The sequence below is a fragment of the Blennius ocellaris genome, assembly GCF_963422515.1.
Source record: "Blennius ocellaris genome assembly, chromosome: 11".
In the NCBI taxonomy this organism is placed as follows: Eukaryota; Metazoa; Chordata; class Actinopteri; order Blenniiformes; family Blenniidae; genus Blennius; species Blennius ocellaris.
In genome coordinates this window covers 23,301,359-23,325,589 of record NC_137660.1, presented here as the reverse complement: position 1 = coordinate 23,325,589, position 24,231 = coordinate 23,301,359, and the positions used below count along the sequence as shown (strand labels likewise).

At 41.3% G+C, this 24,231-nt stretch overlaps 1 protein-coding gene across 1 annotated transcript; it reads right to left on the bottom strand.

Moving 5' to 3' along the window:
• Positions 1-1,541: 1,541 nt before the first annotated feature.
• lonp2 (lon peptidase 2, peroxisomal) lies at positions 1,542-22,925 on the bottom strand. Its single transcript, XM_080505208.1, has 17 exons — positions 22,560-22,925; positions 20,177-20,312; positions 18,918-19,031; positions 16,810-16,941; positions 16,119-16,241; positions 15,852-16,015; positions 15,516-15,622; positions 14,967-15,085; positions 14,711-14,850; positions 12,404-12,545; positions 11,310-11,460; positions 10,837-10,963; positions 8,803-8,936; positions 4,995-5,080; positions 4,377-4,584; positions 3,503-3,693; positions 1,542-2,491 (listed from the first exon to the last, which is right to left on the bottom strand). The coding sequence occupies exons 1-17, from the start codon at positions 22,790-22,792 to the stop codon at positions 2,276-2,278; spliced, it is 2,523 nt and encodes an 840-aa protein (XP_080361334.1). The 5' UTR covers positions 22,793-22,925; the 3' UTR covers positions 1,542-2,275.
• Between the last annotated feature and the right edge of the window lie 1,306 nt (positions 22,926-24,231).

Genomic DNA, 24,231 nt, shown 5'->3' with positions numbered 1-24,231 from the left:
AACGTCTTCATGACATTTATATCCTTTAAACTGTTATTTACCTTGTTACTCACCTGAAATGAACTTTGAGCATTTATATGGGAACTTATATAATGCAGTTATATTTAGTGAAGGTATATTTCACCTAAAAATGGCTGAATCATGTTTGCGTGAACAAGCTGATGTATATTTTTATCCATCGAGATTTTAAAATCTGTGCAGAAATATGCCAAATAAATCTCTCACAAAGTGGTGTAAAGCTGAAAAGTCGATGCAACTTTTGGTCATAGAATATTTCAACACTTTTTTTTTTTATATAAATGTACATTTGACTTTTGACAGTCTTAAGTGCTATTTGCATGTCATGAAATCTGTTTAGATTAAGATCAAGATGGATAAAAAAAAAAAAAACCTATGTCACAACTTAAAACAGTTACTGTGGCTCCCTGAGCATGACCTTTGACCCCCAGCAGCTCCTGAGAACTGTATGGTGGCAGCCATATATGGGAAATATCTGGGTTTATTGTGTGTGTGTGTGTGTGTGTGTGTGTGCGTGTCTTCCCGTCATCCTGCACATCTGTAACCAATACTCATCAAGGCCCATGTTGTGACACTTCCCCAAGTGGCCACATCAGGTATTTACAGGTGCTGTAATGAAAGCCACACATAAAAAGTCCCCTATAGGTGGTGAGAGAGAGAAAAAAGAAGCACATCTGTATCTGTTTCTTTTTGGGGTTTTTTATTTCAAGCCGTTCAGCTGCACACTAAAACAGTCAACCCGCATATGTTTCATACACTCAAAAGCAGCTACTTCAGGAACCTTTAACCCACCTGTCAAGTTTCCACAGCTCAGATGAAACGGAACACGCCTGCATCCAGCAAGAGGATGACATCACCGTTGGATCCCCGCGTATCTGAAGGCAAGCGAGCCGCACGGCAATCCCATCACAGGCTTCAAGCCAAGACGGCCGAGAGCGGGGAAGTGTCTCTGGCTATAACCGTCACGGACGTCTACGGCATGTGCATGAAGTGGAGGAAGAGGACCCGTGGTTTTTGATGAGTGAGGCTTGTTATCGGGTTTCCGGCGGAGCTTCGCCCAATACAAACAGGAGGAGACTGAAGGTGCCACAGACTGTATCCCTCCGGCTCCAGTAGAGTGAATAAAGGCGACGTCCACCCAGGGAAGGGTTCAGCCACCAGCACCAGCCCGTCACAGGACAAAAACACAAACGCACAGGAAGAACATGCAGACGAACCGCCGTTCCCTCTGTGAGGCCCGTAGGCCACGTCTGAGTGAAATAACATCTAAAAGAGATGATTTGACACATTAACTCACACGGTCTGATATTTCATGGAATTTTCTCTTCTTCCCTCACTCATCATTTAAAGCGGAGGGCATCCCCTAAAAATAAGGAAATAATCCAAACACATTTTAAATTACTTTTTCAGATTAGTTTATTTCTTTACCGACACAATCAGATCAAAGAAATTCACGTAACAAATGCATAGGTACTCAAACTGCCAAAACTATTATAGAAAACATTCAACAGTTAGCTGAAATTATGAGGCATGAGTGAGCTTATCGGTCTCTCCACACACACACACACACACACACACACACACACACACACACACACACACACACACACACACACACACACACACACACACACACACACACACACACACACACACACACACACACACACACACACACACACACACACACACACACACACACACACACGAAGGCTTTGATTCCAAGGCCTTCTCACAGCATCTAACAAATCCACATCTGCTGCACAGGGCTGCAGATGCATTGTAAATGCGCATAAAAATTCAATCCACGAGAGCATGACGACATGCATTAGCGAGGAGGCTGCTGAAGCTTTTAGCATCCCCCGTTTACGCGAAACCACGGCACACTAGACAGTTGCAAATCAAATCCTGTTCCACAGCCTCGACTTCCTCCATGACCTGCCACTGAGTGCATTAATCACTCTGCTTGTGCATTAACAAATCCACGTCGGCCTCTCTGGACCACTGACGTCGTGTAAATGTGCATTCGGCTGGATCTGATTCAAACGCGCTGCTGCAGAGTGGAAAGGTGCATTATGAAAGATAACTATCTAGTGCGCGTGTGTTTTGTTTTATTTTAATCGCAGCTTCATTAACCTAAAATCATCTTTTCATTATGAAAATAATCTCCTGCACACAGACCTCAAAACAGTGTTAAAGATCAACATCACACCCGGTGTCGCCCGCCTCTTCCCGGATATCTGTGTTTTCAAGTCGACTACAGTCTGCTGCTCAGCTGAGGGCGCAGCAGAGGAAACCCTCCGTCGAAGGAGGCGTTGAGCACCTCCGCCAGGTTGGCGACCGTCACGAAGTCGAGGTCTGCTCGGACCTTGGCCGGGAGCTCCTCCAGGTCCTTCTCGTTACGCTTGGGGAGGATGACCCGCTTCACTCCGGCCCGGTGCGCCGCCAGGACCTTGTCCTTGATGCCGCCCACCTGGAAGGGGACAGACCGGAGACTTGTGTCATGTTTCCTGGTGCATTCTGTGTCACCATCTGCGGTCTAAAACTGCGGAGTATATTAGGAATGGAGATTAAATAAAGATCAAATAGAATTCAGTTAACATTTTTTTTTTAAAGATTTAAACTGGTTCTTGAGAGGTACAATAAATGGAGAACGTTGCGTCAAAATGTACCACAGATATTATAAACATCTGTGCAACTGTTTACATTGTTACATTGTTTTGTTGACGGGGGATAAAGGAGTGTTTTCTTCTTCTTCCTCCTCTATCATATGCTCTCTGTGTCTGTACCTTTATTGTATTTCATGTACTTGTCTTTTGCCATTTATTTGTTTTTCAGAACATTTTAGTATTATTGACACTGTAATTTTATTTTAGGTACTGCTGCCAGGACACACTTATAAAAGAGATCCCGATGTGGTTCTCCTGACTAAATAAAGGCTAATGAATGAATGAATGAATATTTCTTTCCATGCATATAAATGTAGTTTAAGTGGATTGTGTGGTTTCTTTATTTTTGCTTGACTCATTTAAATGTTTTTTTCTTTCTTTCTTTTTTCTATCTGTATGTTCGACATAAAGATTCATTCATTCATTCATTCATTCATTCATCCTCACACAGATTAGCACATGGTCACATTGGAGCTGATTCGCTCCGTGTTCAAGCCTACTTTTGATGCTCTGGCCGAAATGCAGAAAGCCTCGGGAGCGTCATGTTTCCATGACGACCAAGCACGGCGGCCTCCGGATCATCACAGTTTCATGACAACAGAAAACAACCGACAGAAAACGGCACCATGTTTTGTTTCCACTTACGACGATGCTGAGAATGCCGTGTGTCCATAGTTACTGAACACGGCGACATGTGCGGTGCCATGCTGTTTATGTAGCAGTGATTCATTAGCTTCTGTTTAGTAGCTTTCATTTATTTTCTTGCCCATTTCTGCACGATTCCTGTGATATCAACTCATCGTGTTTTAACTCACGGGCAGCACCAGCCCTCTCAATGTGATCTCTCCGGTCATGGCCACGTCTGATCGGACGAGTCGGCCACTGAACAGCGAAGCCAGGCAGGTTACTATGGTAACGCCGGCAGACGGGCCATCCTTGGTGACAGCGCCGGCGGGGAAGTGGAGGTGGATGTCTGTCCCCTCTAAAGGATTTGGAGCCCCGGCCACTGTTCGCACACAAACATTTCAAGAAGAACATTTCAAACATTAATCAACACAAAAATAAACAAGGTTCACGAGAGGAGACATATTTCACAAGATGTGTTTCATTCAAGGATTACGGACGTTTAACCTCCGGTAATTATACTGATCAAAGTATGAAGTTTGCCAATGAACATTTAAAGTGAAAACAGGCCTTCTGGAATCAGGTGCTGATTCTGGTTTTTGAGTTGCCTCCAGGGTTCCATGAATCCAGAATTCAGCATCACATCAAAAACAGCTTTCAAAGAAAGCGTGAACCCTTTTTCATTGAAATCAGAAGTTAAACCAGGTGTGGATCTTAGAAGAGGAGAAATATCATAAGCATGATAACAAATCCGCCACAACGGGTTCAAAAAGCAAAAACCTGAAAAACTCTGAATAACATGTACAATCTGAAACAGATTGTACATGCAACACAATCCTTACTTTGTATGCCAGGAGTGTACGCACGTTTTCCCCGGAGGACTATCAAATGTTTCGATATTTCAGTTGAATTGTTACCGAGTAGCGTGTGTGTGTGTGTGTGTGTGTGTGTGTGTGTGTGTGTGTGTGTGTGTGTGTGTGTGTGTGTGTGTGTGTGTGTGTGTGTGTGTGTGTGTGTGTGTGTGTGTGTGTGTGTGTGTGTGTGTGTGTGTGTGTGAGATCTTACTGTTGGTGAGCTGGTAGTTCTTAGCGTTCCCTCTCAGCCAGCTGATGGCCAAGTGCGCAGATTCTTTCATGACGTCTCCCAGCTGACCTGTCAGAGTGAGCTGACCTTCTCCGGCCATCCGACTCGCCTCCACGAACATGATCTCCCCTCCGAGCGGCGACCAGGCCAGGCCCAGAGCCACACCGGGCAGCGTGAGCCGCTCCGAGACCTTCCGACGCGCAAGACAGAAAAAAAAAAAAAAAAAAATCTGTAAAGTCTCATTGGCGGGAACAATTACCGAAAGACTCCTGGGAGGTCAGAAGGAAATGTGAAAAACAAGGTCGACGTGACCTGTTGAGACAAAAGGAGAGCGAGAAGAGGGAAAGACAAGTGCAAGGAAAACAAGGAAACTTAAGACAAGTGGTGATATAGGAAGTATAACGGATTTTTAAGAAAATTGACTTCCTGATTTACTGTGTGACTTGTGACTTGATGTACTGCGTGAAAATGTGCAGCAAAATCCATGACAGACAGGAACGATCAAAACATGGGAAAATCAAGTATATATTAAGATGTTACTCTGGTTTTCTGATTAACACTTTGTTTTTTTTCTGAGCTGTACTTCGGTTTGATACTAACCTCCATCTGAAACACGGGCGGTCCCAGAATGTCTTTCAAGGTATTGTGGTCAATCACTATGGGCATTTCTGGCGGGTCTGCGGTGTCTGAAAACACACAGGTTGAAAAAAAAAAGAAAGAAAGAAAGAAAAGTAAGAGGTTTCTCATTTAAAACTGTGCTTATGGGATCAGGTGAGGAATCGTGTCATTATTTCATGTCGCATGTTGAATCCATCTGAAGGGTTTACAGTTTGTGTCGTTTGTTAAAAGGGTTTTGGGTTTCCAGTTCATTGGGATCGACTTTTTTGTGACCAGGAGCATGAAGGACACCTCACAGGCAAAGTGCAGGTGAGACTGGAATTGGGTGGCCCAGGCATAACGATAAGTCTTCACAGATCTTTTGGACTGGTGTACACAGCCGACGTGCGTGTAGATAGGTATCAAGGAGATCACCTGTGCAGTTTGAACATATGTTAGTGGAAGTGAGAACCATTGTCCTGTGTAATGAACTCTGTGAAGGACCTTGTATTGTATGAGCTGGTGCTTTTGCTCATTTTGAATGTATTTCTACAGATTTGTGACTAAAACGTCGCGTCTGTGTTGCTGTTGAGATCTTCTTCCCATTTTGAGGGGGGGGGGGGGGGTGATACTGAGATATTTGAACATGACAAGACGGAAATGATTTTAGAAAGTGGTTTTGGTGTTGAGATCTTCAGGAGGTTTGTCACCATCTGAGGTAAGTTCAGGTCAACCTGTTCTCGTTTGAACTTCATTTGTATTATTGACTTCTGAATTCCAGATAATTGTTGGGGCGACTTGCCCCAACAATTATCAACATTAAAAAAGACATTAAAACATTAACATTAAACAAGAATGATCTCTTCTTTATCCCCTTTATTTGCTCACCTAAGATGTGTTAATCTGAGTTATACTATCATAATATCCTGTCTAGTTTAAATCAGTGTGTTTCTTCAAACTGGTACCATGTGTGTACGAGTGATACATATTCCTGTTGGTTAAACACAAACATTGCACTGTCTACTTCAACGTCTTCGCACCAATGTCCAAATCAAATGAGCAGAAGATTGTGTCCAATAAGCGAGTTTGTCTCCAAAACTTGCTGATTTAAGTCTTGACGGGGTTTTTTTCTTCTCCTCCAATAAACAGCAGCTGGCGGCATGTTATCCAGCTCATTACACAGCAACCGAGAGGCAAAGACAAAAACACTTTGAAAGTCTTTCACATAAACGCTGCTTTCTTCTCGACAATCATTACAACGCCCGTATAACCTGGCTCAATGCCAAACATCAACATGTCAGAATGACAAGACCTCATAAACTGAATCTACATGAAACTGCTGTGTGAAGTATTTTGTAATGAAACATGAACATGAAAAAGACCGGGCCCGTGATCGGGCCAGGGCATTACTGCCGGCCGCAGTGTCGAGCGCGAACCACTGAACCTCCACAAAACCACTAATTGGTTTAAATAAAAGCCAGTCGGAGTAGATTTTCACCCAAATAGCACCGTTTTATGACTCCAGCCGTTCCAAAAACACTTTACACCACACGCGTCGAACTCAGGTCCTCGAGGGCCGCAGCCCTGTATGTTTTGCATGCCTTTCCTGCTTCGACACAGCTGATTGCAATGAGCAGCTCGTTATCTGGCTTTGAGCTGAACGTGGCGATGAACCATCAGGACATTCAGGGGAGGGAGACGTGGAAAGCCTGCAGGGCTGCGGCCCTCGAGGATCTGAGTTTGACACTGTTGGTTACATTCACCTCCATTGTGTGGAACGTATTGCCTGAAGACACTTTGACACTGTGGGGACTCGTACCACAACTTGAGTTTGGAAGACGCCCTGCTTTATCAACTGAGCTGCATTAATTCCCAAAATCAGAATCAGTACATCATTAAATGTATACTGGCAGCCAATAAACCAAGTATTTATGAACACGTGTCGTTGCTCTCACGCAGTGCATAGAGTTTTAATAAGATTAAAGTACAGCGTGACACGGAGCCAAGTCTGGCTGCCAACACATTCAGGATGCTGGTTTAAGGCAGTGTGATGATGAAGAGATAGTGATGTGAACCACCTGCAGCATTTCTGTGTTTTTGTTTTCGAATTCAGGTAGTGCACATGGTGACAGGCTGGGAAGCTGTGTGAGGTGTGAGTTTTGGCTTGACTTTAATAAAGGCTACCCGGGGGTGGTGTGCACAATTGCCTGACTGGTACCCCTGGGTTCACCCACAGAGACGCAGAGTCGGGACGTCGATAGTTTTTATTAAAGTAAAGGCAAAACTCAAAACTCACACCTCTTCCCAGCCTGTGTCATCCGCCTGTCACACTGTGTCTGGGCGGCTCCTCCTTTTCCCTTGTCCCTGCCAGACAGCTGGATCTGGTACCAGTGTTACAGTGAAACTTAAAAAGAAGCAGCGTTGCCGATTTACCGATGTCTGATTTTCAATTGGAAAAAAACAAACAAAAAAAAAAAAATGAATAATCTACTAAACTCTACTCACGTTCTTGTAATAGTTATCCTCAGATTACCAGAGGTTTGATTGTGGGCCAGAACCTTTCTGAAGCTTGCATGTTCTCCCCGTACTTTGGCTTACTTGTTTGTTTTTGTGCGACTCTAAATTGCCTGTTGACACGTGTGGATTACATTCCACTGGAAAACTGTGCACACAAGGAGGTCCTTTCTAGAATTGTACGCGGAACTGGGAAACTGCCTAAAGCTTTGATCTTTCTCGACAGTGGGTGTCTCCACTGGGATTTGGTTTTACTGTAATGTTTTGGCACATCACAGACCTCTGGGTTGAGACAGCCAGGAGCCGGTGATGTAGCCAAAATTCAGTTTTATATGTAAATGACAAAAGGGAAACAATAATTAACAAAGGTGATGATTCAAGGATTTATCAGAAAAGAGTACATTCTTATTGCAAATGTTATTGTTAAGCATCTACAGCACATTATTATTCATTTATTACATTACTATAATTCTTTAATATATTGAAATCAAGAGACCGGAAGGCGTCTTCTTTAATCTGGCGACACATAATCATGAGAGTCTTCTCTGTCTATCTCATGAGGATACAAATGAACAAACCGCAATGTTTACAATCCAAGAAAACTATTTCAAAATTAATTCACAGCGATAAATATTGACTTCAACACCTCCGGAACGTGTGTATCCCACATACTCTGATAACACAAACGTCTTTTCATAGTTCCCATGTTGTTTACACATTCGTGCACATGAATATACTAAAGGGTAAAAACAAATTTAACGGTGTGGAAAATTCAATCAAGGAGCACTGGAAACATTGACTGGTAAAGTGAAACCAGAATAAGAACTGACTGAGAGGGGAACACAGTGGTGTTTGCCTTTTTTGTTTGTTTTTCTGTTTTGTTTTTGTTTTTCCCGTCAATAATTCAAACCAAACGATTTTCACGCACAAAAAAAAAAACAAATCTAATGAGCTTTGCTCACATATTTTAGAGAATTCATTTGGAGACTGGTGTCAAACCAGGTGTTTGCAATATTAGATTTGTACATGATAAAAAAAAAAAAAAAAAAATCCTCAGAAACTGAAGAACGCTTTCTTTCAGGTTTGGTTGGTGGAACTGTGTCTGAATTGCATGTGTTCATCCACCATTTCACCCTGTGCATCACGCGAGACAACGAATCCCAAAGTGAACACCGTGCTTTGAGACTGGTGAAGTTAATGTAGCCGGCATGTCAGATATGCAAGTGAAGATTTTCCTCCTCGATGACACAGGTTCAAAGAAACAGAGGAGAAAGACAGATCGGTCGGACTCGCTCACCCTCCTGCAGCATGGTGGTCTCAGGGGTCTCCGTGTTGGTCCCTTTATGAGCCTCGGCGACCTTCACCGCCACGGCTCGGCAGATCGCACCAATCTTCCTCTCGAGAGAGCGCACGCCTGCTTCTCGGGTGTAGCTAGAAGTCCAAAGGAAGGAAAACAAACAATTGCAAAATGAACCCAGGGGTGACATTGCTGTGTTGTAGAAAGTACTGTTGTGTAATGTCTGGTTTTTGTCCATCATATAATTACTTGCATATCATAATACAATAAGCTTTGATATGCAATACAAAACAGTGGATACAAGATCAAGTTGGCCGAGTGGGTGGTTTTAACATCCCAAGACGTGTGATTTAGTGTCCCATCTTAACCTATAGAAGAGTCCTTAAGTAAGATACTGAACCCAAAGTTTGTCCTCATGGAAATGCATTTAACTTTAACTACAGGTGCCGGGAGCAGTGAGCTGTCGCAGGTGGGGAACTGTTGAGGCTCAGACACCCACATTTAAGTCAGTGACTATAATTCAAAGCTTGTTTCTCAATCCCGCGGCCACAGTTTGCCGTTTAACAACAATATCGTGTTTAAAGGAGATTTGATACTCAAACCGCAAAAGTCACGAGTCAACGGCTTACCTCTTTTGTTTTCCCTGTGATACTCACAACCTGTCCATGTTCTCACCCTCCACCTTTTGCCCACTATCAACACCCATAACCTGAGAACAGCAGGATCTTTGGGGAAAGAGCTTCAAAACTACTGAAGTGGTGAATCGCAAAACGTAGGGTCCCCTCGACACTTCCTCTGTTTACTGCACAAGAGGCCAAAGAAAGCTTAGCGTCTCTCGAAGTGTGTTGCAACATCTTGGCTGCGCCTCTATGAAATTTGACATAACAAAACAGACATGAGCCATGAGGTCGATGTTTTTTCAGCAAGGATTCAAAAGAAACATCCCGTTCACCACTCGGCAGCTCACAGATACTTTCTGAACACCAGAAGTGGGATTCCAAGTTATCCTCGGACGTGAGCTGCCAGCTGGCCGAGCTCCCTGGTCCGACAAATGGAATAACAATTGAACACACTGACTGTGTAAACTCTTTGATAAAATCTTCTCAAATCCATCCAATTAAATGACCGTTTTAGTAAGACATACGAGCTGTCAAATACCAAGATGAGCTGCAAAAGTAGGCGGGATTGTACAAATCTTTTCAGCTTGGTTCTTTCTAAAGGGAGATTGTAGGAACTATGAAAAGAGCATATGGTGCGGTCAAATAAAAGGTGGAAGCTAAAGGTTTATTTTGCAAGGTACAGAAAATATTATGCTCATTGCACAAATGTATACAATAGGAGGTAAAACTATCCGTACCATCAGTATTTTCCTCAAGGTTATCATCTCCCAGTGTGTAAGTCTTCCCTGATACAAAATCATGTTTGTTCATTTAATGACTGAATTGGCCTGAGGCGTGAATAGGTAGTGTTTCTCATTATGTTTGCCAAGTTTCAATTGAGACATACAGACACAAACACTGGAAGGAAGATCAGCCCTCATAGCAGGGTGGAGCCACAACGAAAGAAAAGTCCTTCAAATGACAATGAATGAATATTCTTTTTTTTAATATATGGTGAAGTGTGAAGAATGATACAGCCAGCAGTCTTCCAGTTATATTCAGAACTGCACATCCTCATGTTTCTGAATGGTTCAAATGTAGTAACCCCCAAATCAGGGACTTTCAGAGGTGGTTTAGAATAACCTAAGAACTAAATTTGGACCCTTGTCCCAGCGAAGAAAACCCCAAAAGTTCCACATGCGAGCGATTTAGAGACGCCGATCAACCTGACCTGCAAGTCTTCGGAGGTAAACAGGTAAACAAACCTGTGGAGAACATCCACACAGAAACACAAACAATACTGGAACCAACTTGCTGTGAGGCGAGAGTGTAAAGCGCCACAAAGACTCCAGCTTGTGACCCGTTTCAGTGCAGCCACGCCTTTATCAAAGCTTGCGGTTCGTTCTTCCTGCGTTGTGGGTTTTCGCGAGTGTACCTGCTGATGATATCCTGTGTGGTGTCCTGGGGAATATGCAGCTGGTGAGGAGTCAGGCCATGCTGCTCCAGCTGGTTTGGGATCAAGTGACGGTGAGCGATCTCCACTTTCTCCTCCTGAGTGTAGCCTGAAACAACACCGTTATGAATTGAGATAATCAATGCGGCAGAAGAAAGAGTATCGTTGTTTTTGCGAGCCAAAGAGTAACTGACTAGTTTGTCTTTAAAAGGGTGATGCATCTCAGAACAGAAGTAAATATCTAAGCCATTTGAAAGCGACAGCGACATTTTTCACATTCACTTGTAACAAGAGGAGTCTCGGACAGTTGTTATTTAAAGTATTCTCCTGACTTTACAGCTGCTGTGAACTAAGACAGATGGACGCTGCTGGAGATCACTTCTGTCAGTTTGGGGAAGACGACTCCACGGCCTCCACATCAAAAGGAAACAGGGGTGAGTTGGAGTTAAACCCACCTGGCACTTGGAGCACCTCCATCCTGTCCAGCAGAGCTGGAGGAATAGTCGCTGTGGTGTTCGCGGTGGCAATAAAGAGCACTTGTGAGAGGTCAAATGCCACGTTGAGGTAATGATCCGTGAAGCTGTGGTTCTGCTCCGGGTCCAGGACCTGATGGTGCACATAAAAAGAATGTCAGTGTTTCACTATAGTAACTGAATTTGACTGGAAAATATATAGGGTATCGTGACACAGTTTGCTGAAGCATTTAGAGCAGGGGGTGTCAATTGTAAGGTCCGTGGGCCAAAAACAGCCGGAAACAATTATGTTTTAACAGTTTTCTTAAGAGTCGTCGACATATTGCAACATTGAGACCAGTGATGAGATGTCTGTGATGCTGTCCTGAAGGCTATCTACCTTATCGCTCCCAAACGAGCCTCAAAGCCATGTTTGAGGGGTGACCTCGTATAAACATGCATGAAAAAGGCTGCAAAATGCAACAGTCATAGATGTATTTTTTTGCATATTTGACTGTGTTTTGTATCATTAAAATTGTCTTTATGTTCAAATTGTAGTCATTTTTTGGTCCTAATTGTTCAGATTTAGAAAAATATAGATGCTATCAAAACATATAGTATCTGCCACAATAAAGAAAAACCTTAGTTAAAATGTTTTACTTTAAATGTTATTGTGAACTTTCTATCCATGCAGACATTCTTTGAATATATTAAAATTGTGACCAATTTGACAAAATTTTGAATCCAGATAAATCTTTACTGTAAAACCAGATGTGATCACCCTTTGCTGGCATGTATATGTTTGAGGTTCCGTTAGTAAAGTCATAGGCAGTTAAAAACTGCCATCCTTTAGTTATAGAGGTCATAAAAATAAAAGCCCTTTCGGGATTTAAAAATTAAAAAATTACACTTACTCTCCACATATTTTAGATACGACACACTGATGTTAGAACAATCCCACTTATTACAGTTAATAAACACTACATCAGCAAACATATTAAGGAAACCTCAAGTAGGAATTCAAATTTCTTAGGAAATAATTAATACATAAAGGGTGTGAGACACTCCAGCACAAGCAATATGAAGGCGACACTGACCTCCAGCAGAGCAGCTGCAGGGTCTCCTTGCAGGCTCTTCCCCAGTTTGTCCACTTCATCCAAGAGGAAGACGGGATTATTCACTCCCACCGTCTTCAAGCCGTTGATAATGCGACCAGGCATGCTTCCTACATATGTGCGCCTGTGGACAGGAGATGGGACTGTAATCTCTGACGCAGCTCGTTTCTAACCGAATTGGAGGCAACTTTATAAAATCATGCTTTATATGACGAGACAAAAGTGCAGGAATGTACTGGTGCATTTCAGAAAAAAACATTAACAAACGTAAAAGTGTTCCAATTACACAACTTTCATCTATTTTACATGACTGATAATTTACAATAAATGTCAAATCAAATTTAGGACTTTAAATCATTTGAATTCTTGGTAAAAACTACCCCCCACCCCACACAAAAAAAATCTAACTTCTCAAATAAAACCGTATATGTGCACTCAATCTTTTGTGGAGTCAGTTATGATCAGATAAAAAAAAAAAAAAGATCTATGCTCAGATTCCTGCATGATGTGTGCTAAAGTATGGAGGCGATCAGCCTGTGAAGGTACTGACAGGCTGATCTGGATGGTGGCTCTGATGCGTCTTATCTTCTTGAAAATAACACGCACATAGTTCAGGTGTCAAGCCAGTCAGCCAGTCAATCCATCTGAGAAATGGACAGTTTTTAAAGAGAAATATGCATCTTCAGAAAGAGAGACGCGTAATAAAATCTCCCGGTAGAAGCTGTGCCAACTCCAGACGAGATGAAACAAAGGAGCAACGGGAGCAGATTATGTTTTTTTCTTTCGTCCGTTTTCTCCGGGGCTCGCCATCATTGTGGATAGGGTTCCTCGACAGTTTACATCAACCATTCAACATCCTCCTGTATCACAGCCATGGATTTTTCTCTGGTTTTCCTCTTCTATTTCTACCTGGAAGCTTCAATCTCCAACTCCACACACGTACAAACCACCTGAACCCGGCCTCTGCAGCCTCATCACTGCTCAATTTCAGCCGTTTGTCCTTCTGACCCTGAACATTCTGCTCAATCCAAATAATATTCCAAAGTTATATTGTGCTCCCTTCATCTTCCCATGAACAAACACAGACACACTTATACTAAATAGAACAATAGAAACCTTAATCGAACGCAATGGGTTGAAAGTGAGAAAAAACAATCATGCGCAAACATCTAAAGTAATCCAATATTGGGTAGAAAGTTTTTTTTTTAATGGTTTTCGTCGACATGTGTGAATTTAATTTTGACAAATTCAGACCAGACAAAGCTTCAGGAAACATCTGTGATTTAGATTTTTCAATCAAGTCTTCTCTATGACTGCAGCAGGAACAACAACTGCTTTCAACTAAATACTGCTTCCTTTAACTGTACGTCATAATATCTTTTGCAATAGTCGAGCTTACCTTTACAAGAATTACATTTTTCCAAGATATTGACAATTTCAGGATGTGGTACAAACAACATGTGTGTCACATTACCATGCAAGAATACAAATAAAGCTCAGACAAAAATAATTACAATGTTCTCTGTAACGCGTTAACTTAATTCAAACAAGCTTCAAGCATGCAAATGCTGAAGGCATAAACTGTATACTTCATTAAATACATGTATTACACTGATTACTGACAGGAAACTAAAAATCACCAAGGAAAATTCACCAATTGAAAAAGCTGACAGGCTTCAAGGTTTAGTAAATTTATATAGATCTGAATGCTGAAGCCTTTCAGGGCCACAATTGAAATACAGCCTTTAATAATGGGAGAATAATGGAATTTAGTTAATGGAATTGCATTTTAGACCAATATTACTGTCCGGAAATCGCACTTATTCAAAGGTTTATAGCATAAAATAAAAATAAAACCTCTTTACACCTCATTATCTATTGAGTTCATTTTGTACTCGTCGCCTGGTTGGACTTTTCTTTCTGTATTTTAAAGGAAATCCAATCTGAGTAATACGGCTTCAAATTTTGTGATAATATGAAAGGTGCAAATTGTCCAGCTAAACTGTTTTTCTTTAAGATGATGAGACGCAGATAGAACATATAAAACCTGCCATTTAAATTAAAAACAAGCATACGTTCAGCTGTGTTTGGAGGATATCGGCAGAAATTATTTTTTGGGGGAAAAAAAGGCTTGATTGACAATGTCTGAAAAGCCATTTCAATTCTTGAATGGAGAGATGAAGTTTCACTTGACAACAGTGTTTTGTTTTGTTTTGTTTTTTTAATATTCTGAACTGGATCTTTACTAAGTATTTCCAGTATAAACTCCTGCGTTTCTTGTGAGGGTACCTGTGTCCTCGGATGTCAGACTGGTCACAGACGCCTCCCAAAGCGATACGATGAAACTCCCTGCCCAGAGTCCTGGCAAGGGAGCGTCCCACACTCGTCTTCCCGACACCAGGAGGACCCACAAAGCACAGAATGGGGCCCTGAAGACACAACGGGAAACGCATGAACATCAAACTGCACAAAAGAAAAACAAAAAAAAAAAACATGAAATAAAGGAGTGGCTCTGCCAGGGGACCATGTGACCTAAAGGAAGCACCTTGAGCGAAGTCTTCAGCTGTTTGACGGCGATGTACTCGAGTACACGTCTCTTCAGCTTGTCCATGGCATAGTGATCGTTGTCCAGCAGAGTGCGAGCGGCTCGGATGTCCAGGCAGTCTGGAGGAGGATGGGCATGCGTGTTTGAGTGTGAATGAGATGAATGATGTGAGGAAAGAAAAGAACATCTAATGAAGGAGCTGCAGTGAGGAACAAGAGGCCAAGACCATTTAAAATAATTTATTACAGCAGCTCTCAAGCGGCGGTGTCATAATAATAGGCACTTAAACTCCAGAAGCTCTTGTGGAACGTAGAAAACTTTTAACACCTCTTTGAGGAATTGCACCGGTTGTATCTTCACAAGCATAAAACCAAGTTAATGTTAACGCCTATCAATGATGAGCCTCACTATGAGCCAGCTGGTTCTACAGAACCATGTTGGATTTTGTTAAGACCAGCCTGAAGAGCCTGCACTTTAATACTGTACTAATGTACTTTAGAGCCATGCTCAGATGAACTCCAGATAACCTTTTTCCGTCACTTGATTTACCTTTCGTGCTTTTGCTCCAGGGCAGCTCTACCATCAGGTCCAAGTAGTTCCTTGTCAGTGCGTACTCGGGCATCGTCTGGTACATAGACTGAGGCATCTTCTTCAATCTACATACAAAATTAAAAGGAATATCGATATGGCCAGGACTTGTCAGGGATGAACAGAGGAACTGGGCTGTGCAGCCGAAAATATAAATGGAGCCAACTGTAAAACCTGGATATGGATCGAAAAGTTAGATTTGCCAACTGTTAGCTACGACAACACCCCCTCCACCTGCCCCCACCACCCCTAAATTGACTAAAGCTGTAAAGCTGATGGATGGAGGCTTGACCTCACCTCTTCAACTCTTTCAGGCAAACTTTGAACGCAGCTTCAGGCATGTTGGCTTCATGAACCTTCCTCTCCAAAGCTGCTGTGTCATCTCCGTTGTCATCTTCATCCTCCTCGTCCACATTGAACTGCCGGCCCGGGAACACTCCACCTTTACGTACCGACAACACCTACACAGGGGATTAAGGAGATGCATGTGTCTCCAAATGTATTTTATAAAAAACTGAATTTAAAATAAAACAAAAACAACAAAAGGTGTAAACTGTACGCAACCTTCTTCTCACTGTCAGGGCTCAGTTTCCTGGTTTTCTGCAGCAGCTTCAGTCCCTCAATCTGCTTGGTTAACAAGGGCAGGGCCGTCTTAAATCGCTCCTCCAAACTCACTGCATCCAGAACCTGCACAGCATATGTGAAAGTTTGATCATTTTCATTATTTCTAGACCATTTCACTTTTTTCCCCATTTACTCCCTTAGATATTCTATTTCCATCCTGTAGTACTACAGCTATATGCAGTTATCTCTCCCATATTGAATTATGAAATGAGAATTATGAACCATCAGTAGGATGTTTTTTTATTGGTGAATAAATAAATATTTCATTGTACAGTTAGTGTTTTGTCCATTCTTGATAAATAATTTTGCAGCTAACTACTGATTGAAAAAAAAAAGTCAATCTAATATGGTATTTAACTATATTTCTTTGCCAGAAAAATACACAGTGAAGGCAAACACTAGCAGACGCACCCATTGTCAGAAGCAACACAACAGCAGGATTCCGTTTAAATATAAAACATTTGAGAATATTAAAACAATCTGCTTGGTTTGTTGGCGTTTCCTCGTAGCAGAAAAAGCCCCGGGTGCCACAAGTGATCAGTAGCTTTAAGGAGATCCTTTTTTTTTGCCTTCTTTTTGTAATAATTCTGACACAAGATAACTAAATGAGTGCTGGCAGACGTCACATCACCTGGAGTTTCTCCTTGTTGGAGGTGCGGATCATAGAGGCCACCACATCAGGCAGAGTTTCCCTGGGCAGACTGTCCAACAGACGTCTGAACTTGGCCACCACTGGAACGGACATGTCTAACATACCTAATAACTAGACACGGGTGCGCGCACGCACACGCACACACACACACACACACACACACACACACACACACACACACACACACACACACACACACACACACACACACACACACACACACACACACACACACACACACACACACACACACACACACACATGGATCTGATTAACTGAAAGAATAATTTTTCCTTCTCTTTTCAAAGTCTAGATCCAATCCATCACAAAATGCTGTCTGTTTCTAGTTATTCTCTCAGACTGTGGACTCCTGAAGGTCATGCAGTTTTCACAAGAACCCACCTGAAGGGAGTAACAGCGGGCTTTCCATAATTTATAAATGCAAAGATAGACGCAAAACCTCCTGTACAGGGCAACAGCGTCTTATATCATGTGTGTTTGCAAAGCTTTTCAAAGCCTTCATCGTACAAATTTGACTTTAATCTCGTAGCCTATTTGGAGTTTGCTGACCAAATCAGATGTGTTGAGCTTACCTGCTAAATACTCAGGAGTTACAGATCATATCTGTTGAACGCTATACTGTACACCCAATTCTGAAATCTTCATTCTGAGCTTGTCTCGTGCCTCGACTGACATGTGGCTCACCAGGCAACGAGAACATTCTGATCTGCGTCTCTTGCAGTGTTGCTGTTTGACATAATTTTGTTTATTTGTTTTGTTTCTCACTGTCTCTGGCTGATCCTTTTCTTTCTTACTATCCCCTAATCCAAACCGCCGCAGCAAAAAGCTGAAATCTCTGAATATGGATCTGCTGAAGGCTTCTTCCCAGTTAAAAGTGGATTTTTTTTCTTTTTTCTTTCCACTGATATCAATGATGGCTCATGTGGGATTGTTGGATTTTTCCTCAGTAGTTCTTAGGTTGTAAAGTAGAATGATACAATCCTATTATGTAATAAAGTTATGTCTCATTTCACTAACATTTATTGTTGTTTTAATAGCGAGGGTTTCTCCACAAGCCATTACTTAAGGCTTCCACACTCTCCTGCGCATTTAATATACAGTATTTCTGTTTTTTGAGTGTTATATAATGTCTATTTATCCATATTGAACATAAATAGAATTAATTATGCTTTGCAAGCCAAGATCATTCTGTTTGGAGGGTGGCTTCAATATGTCCTGACTCATAGCATGTATACGTTGAAGCATGGTGGTGGCACCATCAAGATATGGGGCTGCTTTATAACAGCAAGGATAGAAAGACTAGCCGAGAAGATGGAAAAAAAGAAAACTTGCTCTAGAGTACTGATCTCTCATCTGCTTTGTGTGGGAAATTTTTTTCGCAGTTTTTTTGGGGGATTCATTGGGAAACTGTTTGCTGTAAACGTCCCAAAATCTCCTCAATTGGTCCTTGGACGATGAGAAATCATCCCTGAAAATGCCATGCAATTCCGGTGAGCATTTCTTGCAAAAAGTTGGTAAAATACATACATACAAACCAAATAAATACACGCAGACGAAAACATAACGTTCTCGGCCCAACTCTCATTGGCAAAAGTAACAAAAATGGAAATGGGATGTGACATCATCATTAAGACACCGGTTAGCCAATGAATTTGTAAAAGCGTCATCGTACAGGTTGGTCTTCAGTGGAGGTGTTGACAATGAGCCTTGAGCAAAAGAAAAGGTTGGAGAGGTTAAATTTGAGACCATCGGGGCGGTCACTTCCTCCACGTTTTCTGTGAGGGTCAGGTGAAACCACTGACAAATGCCCTTTGCCCTCATAACCAGAGAAGCATGTCAAAACATGCTTAGAAACAATCAATCACCTGCTCAGGAAAAGCCAACAGGAAAAAAAAAATGCGAGGTCTCAATTAGCCACGGTGACGAGATGAATAACTTCACACACAGCAGGGGTGCAGAGCGGTGCTAATATACTTCACACCCAGCTGAGATGACTTGATTCCCTTTTGCTGCCTCGCTGACCCCCCCCCCCCCCCTTGTTCTTGTTTATTCCTTGACAAACCTACCTGCACAGCAGCCTGGTAAAACTTCTGCGACAGCTTGCCCAGCTCGCCATCATCTGCTGACAGACCTTGTGCTGCCGGAGTCGTGTACTGCTCCAGTTTATCCAGCTGCTCCACCTGCAAGATTTTGCGAATTGGATTTCACGACGACTGTGAGAAAAAAGCAGGGTGAAGCCTTGGCAGGTCGCCAGTCGAACACTGTATGGGCAAGTATGACAGAGCCAATAAGCTTGTTTGAAATAACTACATAGGGTGACGGGGACGAAACGTCCTTTGGAGTGTTGCTCTGCAAAGCAAGGAGCAGAAAAAGTGGGACGCAGTTTTGTTTGCAATGTGCATGTTTGCAGATAAAAAGTGAAGTCATTTGACTTTGACTTTGCACTATAAGTGCAAATGGCACCTACAGTGCAGTACTGGTTTAACAGCAGCATTTAAAAATCCCCTTACGGTCAACATTTGTAATTAAAGGCTTCACAAGGCACTTAATATCGCACTTGTTTGCTGCTGCTGCTCTGCTGCCCATCAACAAACCGGAACGAACCGTCACACAAACACATCCAGGAAATACCTGAATATTTCTTATGACTGTGGCCTGACTCGATAATATCATGAACTTTTGCTCAGTACTTTGATGTTTATTTTGGGAGCATTTTCGATTCTATCGGACACTTTTCTTCAATGCGTCATGGGATAAAAGAAATTAAACAACAAGTCTTTTTTGTTTTGCCTGTGCAATGAAACCACAATTTGCCGGGTAATTCAGGTCATGTGAACACAAACAGTGAGTCTTACACATTTCACATTCTGTCTATTCGATTATCATGAAATGACCGCCAGTGATTGTGTCCAGAGTACATTTTTTTGCTTGGATAAAGTTATTCCCCGAAATTTTTGTTGTTGTTCAGTAACTTCAGACATTTTATTAAATATTCTTGTTATTCCAGATTGATGTTTCAGAGAAGAGATACACATCTACATGCTCCGCAACAACTATCATGGCCCTCCGGTAGCTCGAGCCAGCGCTTTAATTAAAACATCACATGAAGCAAAACTTTCCAATCCATGGCAGAAAGTTGCTCATTATGACATCAGCATGAATCAAAATGGAGACTATATAAAGTCACAACTGTGTAAGAAGGGTTTACAGGTGCAAAGGAGCACGATTGACACTATTTTCAGTGGTGATATAAACTTGCAAGCTTTAAAAACCAAACATGGCTTCTGAAATAAGATGCAAGGACTGAATGCCAGAAGAGTTTTACCTCAGCGAGGATGAAGGGCCGCTCCTTCAGCAGACCCGACACACGGAAGCGACATAACCCGGTGATGAGGAGGGTGTAGTGAGGTTTTGGCCAATTACTGCCCACCACCTGCACGGCGATCCCCGCCGTCCCAATTCTACAGAGAAAATCATGTTGAATGCAGAGAGATAACACTCTGGAACAAGCATCACTCAAAAAAAAAAAAAAAAAGCATTTTCAATATTAGATATTTGTAAAGCTTCTATTTTCAGACTTGTATAGATTAAAGAAATGTGTTTGGTACAAACTAAAACACAAATGGGAAAAAAATAAAACCCCATTGTTACAAGGAAAGAACTTAGGGTCAGTCCCAATTATATATTATTGTTATTATTGCTGCTGCTAAAATCGGCCATGATGTTCAGTCTCCGATGTTCAGTCTCAGTTCAAACATGTCAGAATTGTTGACTTTTATTTCTTCCCCAACACCCATTCCTGCTATTAACACTCTTCAACAACCAACAACATGTTCTATTTTCTATTACAGTTCCATCCAGGGCTTTTTCTGTGACTTTGGAAGCACTGTTTTTTTTTTTTTTTTTTTTTTAATCTCCTGCACTCATTTATTCTCTTTTATTGGTTTTCATTTGAAAAATAAAACTGTATTGTATATATCCTTCTCTTAATGCAAATGTTGCAATTTTTAATTTAATATCAATGTATATGTACATTGGATTATGTCATTCATTGCTTTTAATTTAGCTTGATATCAATGCACCATCCAGTGGCAGCTATTTATATTTCCGTCATGCCCAATTTATGATGGCAAGAAAGCTAATTAATTCAATACAATATATTGAAAATATTCAATAGCAGAATCCTGCCTCGAGGTTCAAGGTGTGTGTGTGCATGTGAGTCTTGTAGAATCCATTTAAATGATAAATAGAAATGGGACAGAAAAAGTAGATAATGACACTATACAGCAGTTTTCAGTTATCTTGCATGGCTTCTACTCCACTTCTACAGAAATAAACAATTAGTAGTTTCTCAAGGTATCAGTAAACAAATGGAAAAGCCATTCAAAGTTTTTTTGTTTTTTTTAAACCAGAAAAAGCTTGTTTGATCTCGCTTATATCAACTAATATTTGGTGGCAGTTCAGGACAAGACAAACTTGTAAGCAGAGGTATGCTGGTTTAAATCCAGCTGCCAACAGGTCACAACTGTGTGTTCCTGAGCAAAGCCCTGTCACAAGAGGATGCAATCAAAAGCATTTCCCCTCATCGGCTGCCAGATAAGTTGAGCGATATCTGAGTTAGACTCACAGCAAAACAGTGAAGGCAATAAAAAAACCCACCACAAAATATCTGATCCAGTTATTAATTCCACTTTTCCTTTCATATCTGTGTCAGGTTAGTACAGAGACATGGACATGTGGCTCCTCTCTTTGTCTTCACAGATTCATCGCCTGTATCCTGAATCATTTTCTTCCGACTGAGGAGTAACAAGAAACTCCCCCTCAAAAAGCCAAATGCACTCAAATTTCAAGATGTTTCTTATTTAGTGAGGGACTTTTGTGACACCAAAAGGTTATATGACTTGACTTTATCACTCAACATGATGCTTTTTGAAATAAAGATAACATATACTGTATATACAAAGAATCCTGAAACTTCTATTTACTAACTCGACTGTGCTTGCAGACCTGTCATGGCAGGTCAAAGTCCTCCTCTTAGTGCCTCATTGGTTTTCACTGCAGAGCAAATGCTGAAGTTTCTAGAACAAATTACACTGAGAAACAACTGGGGTGGGCGTTCTAGACTACACAACAGATTTCAGTCCTTTTTATTTTTAGCAATCCTACATAAGAGATCATTTGACCTTTTGCTGAAATGCTGAAAATTTGGTGAACACTTTGCATCCTGTCACTTCATTGTAACATGGTAACAATTCATTTTAAATTCATATTACATTTAGAAGTAGGAGAATAGCAAGTAACGGGATGTATTATCACTGTATGATCGTGAGTCACCCATCATTTCATTCTTATTGAATTTTATAATGCTAGTTGGGTTTATGAAATAAGAAAAAACGAGCTGTATGTGTCCAATCATTCTAAAAAAACAAAACCGTATTACTATGTTTATTATAGGGCACACAGTATTGGAGTATTGGAACTGGAATAGATCAGAGGCTAATCGTTGCATATCTCATAATCGGATTGCTTATTTTGAAGTTTATGATTTCAAGTACAATTCTATTGATTCCCGCAGGAAACTGGACAAACTGGAGTAAGTTTTATAACACCTCCAAGTGGGTCAACTGTCATCCCACTCCCCACAAACAGACACAAGCAGCAGCGAACTTCATTACCCCCTCCACCCCCCATAGCCAACTTTGATTTACTTGTGCAGAGTTGGGAGGTCGTTGGAGTCGGCCTCGGGGTCCCTGGTGTTGGGGATCACGCCGATGATGGTGCTTTTCAGCGAGGTGCCCTTCAGCAGACGCTGCCGGACCAGCTGCATGTTCCGCGGGGAATCCACGCTGAAGCGGACGGTGGAGCCCGGGAGGAGGACTCCTTCGTGGGTCAGCAGCAGCGGGAGACGGTTGGGTATCTGGATGTCGCCGCCTGACGACATGTTGCCACGAATTTTGAGATGGTCAATGTTTACAACACCTGAGAAACTCCTGTCACCCGCTCATTAAGGCGTCTGCGCCCGGTGTTTTGGATTAAGTGGTTTCGCTGTGAACCGGTGCCCAACTTCCTTTAGCGTCACTTGTCGCTGGAAACAGCTGATATTAAAAATCCGACAGAATCAGTTGCTTGCACGGCAAACGCCATTTAACCGCATTTCTAATATTGCTTCAAAGTATCGTAAATTGTGTGAGTCTTATTTTAACAAACGCTGCAGCAAAAACAACAGGCGATAGAAGCGATCGGTCACCAGTTCACAGGGAAACCACTCAATCCGAAACACCACCTTACTTCCTGTTAATCCTTTAACTGAACTTCTAAACATATACAAGAAACAATAAAGTTACTATATCAAAGTAAATCAAGACAAACCGATTGTTATTATTATTATTATTATTATAATTATTACGAAAATATTTTAAAAATAACAAGCCTATTTCCGGTTTTCGTCTTTTGACTACGGTAAGTACAGAAGAACAAAATATATCAAATCGCGTATTGATAAATAGGAACGCTCACCTAAATACACTGCCCTCGTGTTCATTTATACAGTTTTAAAACTATTTCTTGAAAAATAAACATGCACCGTGCTTCATTATTTTAATTGTGCAGTAAGTTTCTTTTCCCAAGCCATAACCTCACACATGTACGAATCCACACATATTCTGCACATCAGAATTCACACAAACAACCTATTGTCATATTGGACTATAGTTATATTGCACTACTTTCGTTGTTTCATTTTGTTTATTTGCACTGTGGGAGGCGCAGCTCTCCAAATCCATTATAAATAATATAATGATTTCTAATTTCTACAATTATTAACTCTTTCTTGTCTTGACTTTAACATACAGTGCTGTTCGAGTGGACATTTGGCTGTCTACAAATTCAGACATAAAGACAACCTTTCAACATACAAATATACCTTTTTGATAAATTACAAATGAACACAAGTATTATCAAACATTAATATTATTTCATAATTTTCTCAAATACTCTCTGGGAATAAATGACGGGACTCTCATCAAAAGGTTTGTTGATAGAAAATAGTGATTTCTTTTATTTCTTTCATAAAAGCAGTACCACATAGCATTATACATTTCCCAAAAATAAATATTCAATATCTTGTGTATAAAAAAAAGAAAAGAAAAGAAACAAACTTTTTTCTAAAATCTATCTCCAGACCACAGACTGCAACTATGTGTTTGCAGTATTGCTCTCTTGCTGCCAGATAGCTGTGGGAAATATTGCTTTAGTTTTCACAATAAGGGATCTCTGAATACATCTTAAAATACTTGAATTGTTAGAAAAAAAAACAGCCATGATGTTACATATGATTGACAAAGTATAGTAGAAAATACTCTTAGAAAAAACCCCCACCAT

What these genes read in the sequence shown, in the direction of transcription:
- lonp2 (XM_080505208.1), bottom strand. Translation starts at nt 22,792, where the DNA reads ATGTCGTCAGGCGGCGACATCCAGATACCCAACCGTCTCCCGCTGCTG. An exon ending in TTTACCAGGCTGCTGTGCAG is followed by an intron (nt 16,942 to 18,917) that starts GTAGGTTTGTCA and finishes ACCCGTGTCTAG; the next exon opens with TTATTAGGTATGTTAGACAT. An exon ending in GGAGGTGCTCCAAGTGCCAG is followed by an intron (nt 10,964 to 11,309) that starts GTGGGTTTAACT and finishes GTGTTGTTTCAG; the next exon opens with GCTACACTCAGGAGGAGAAA.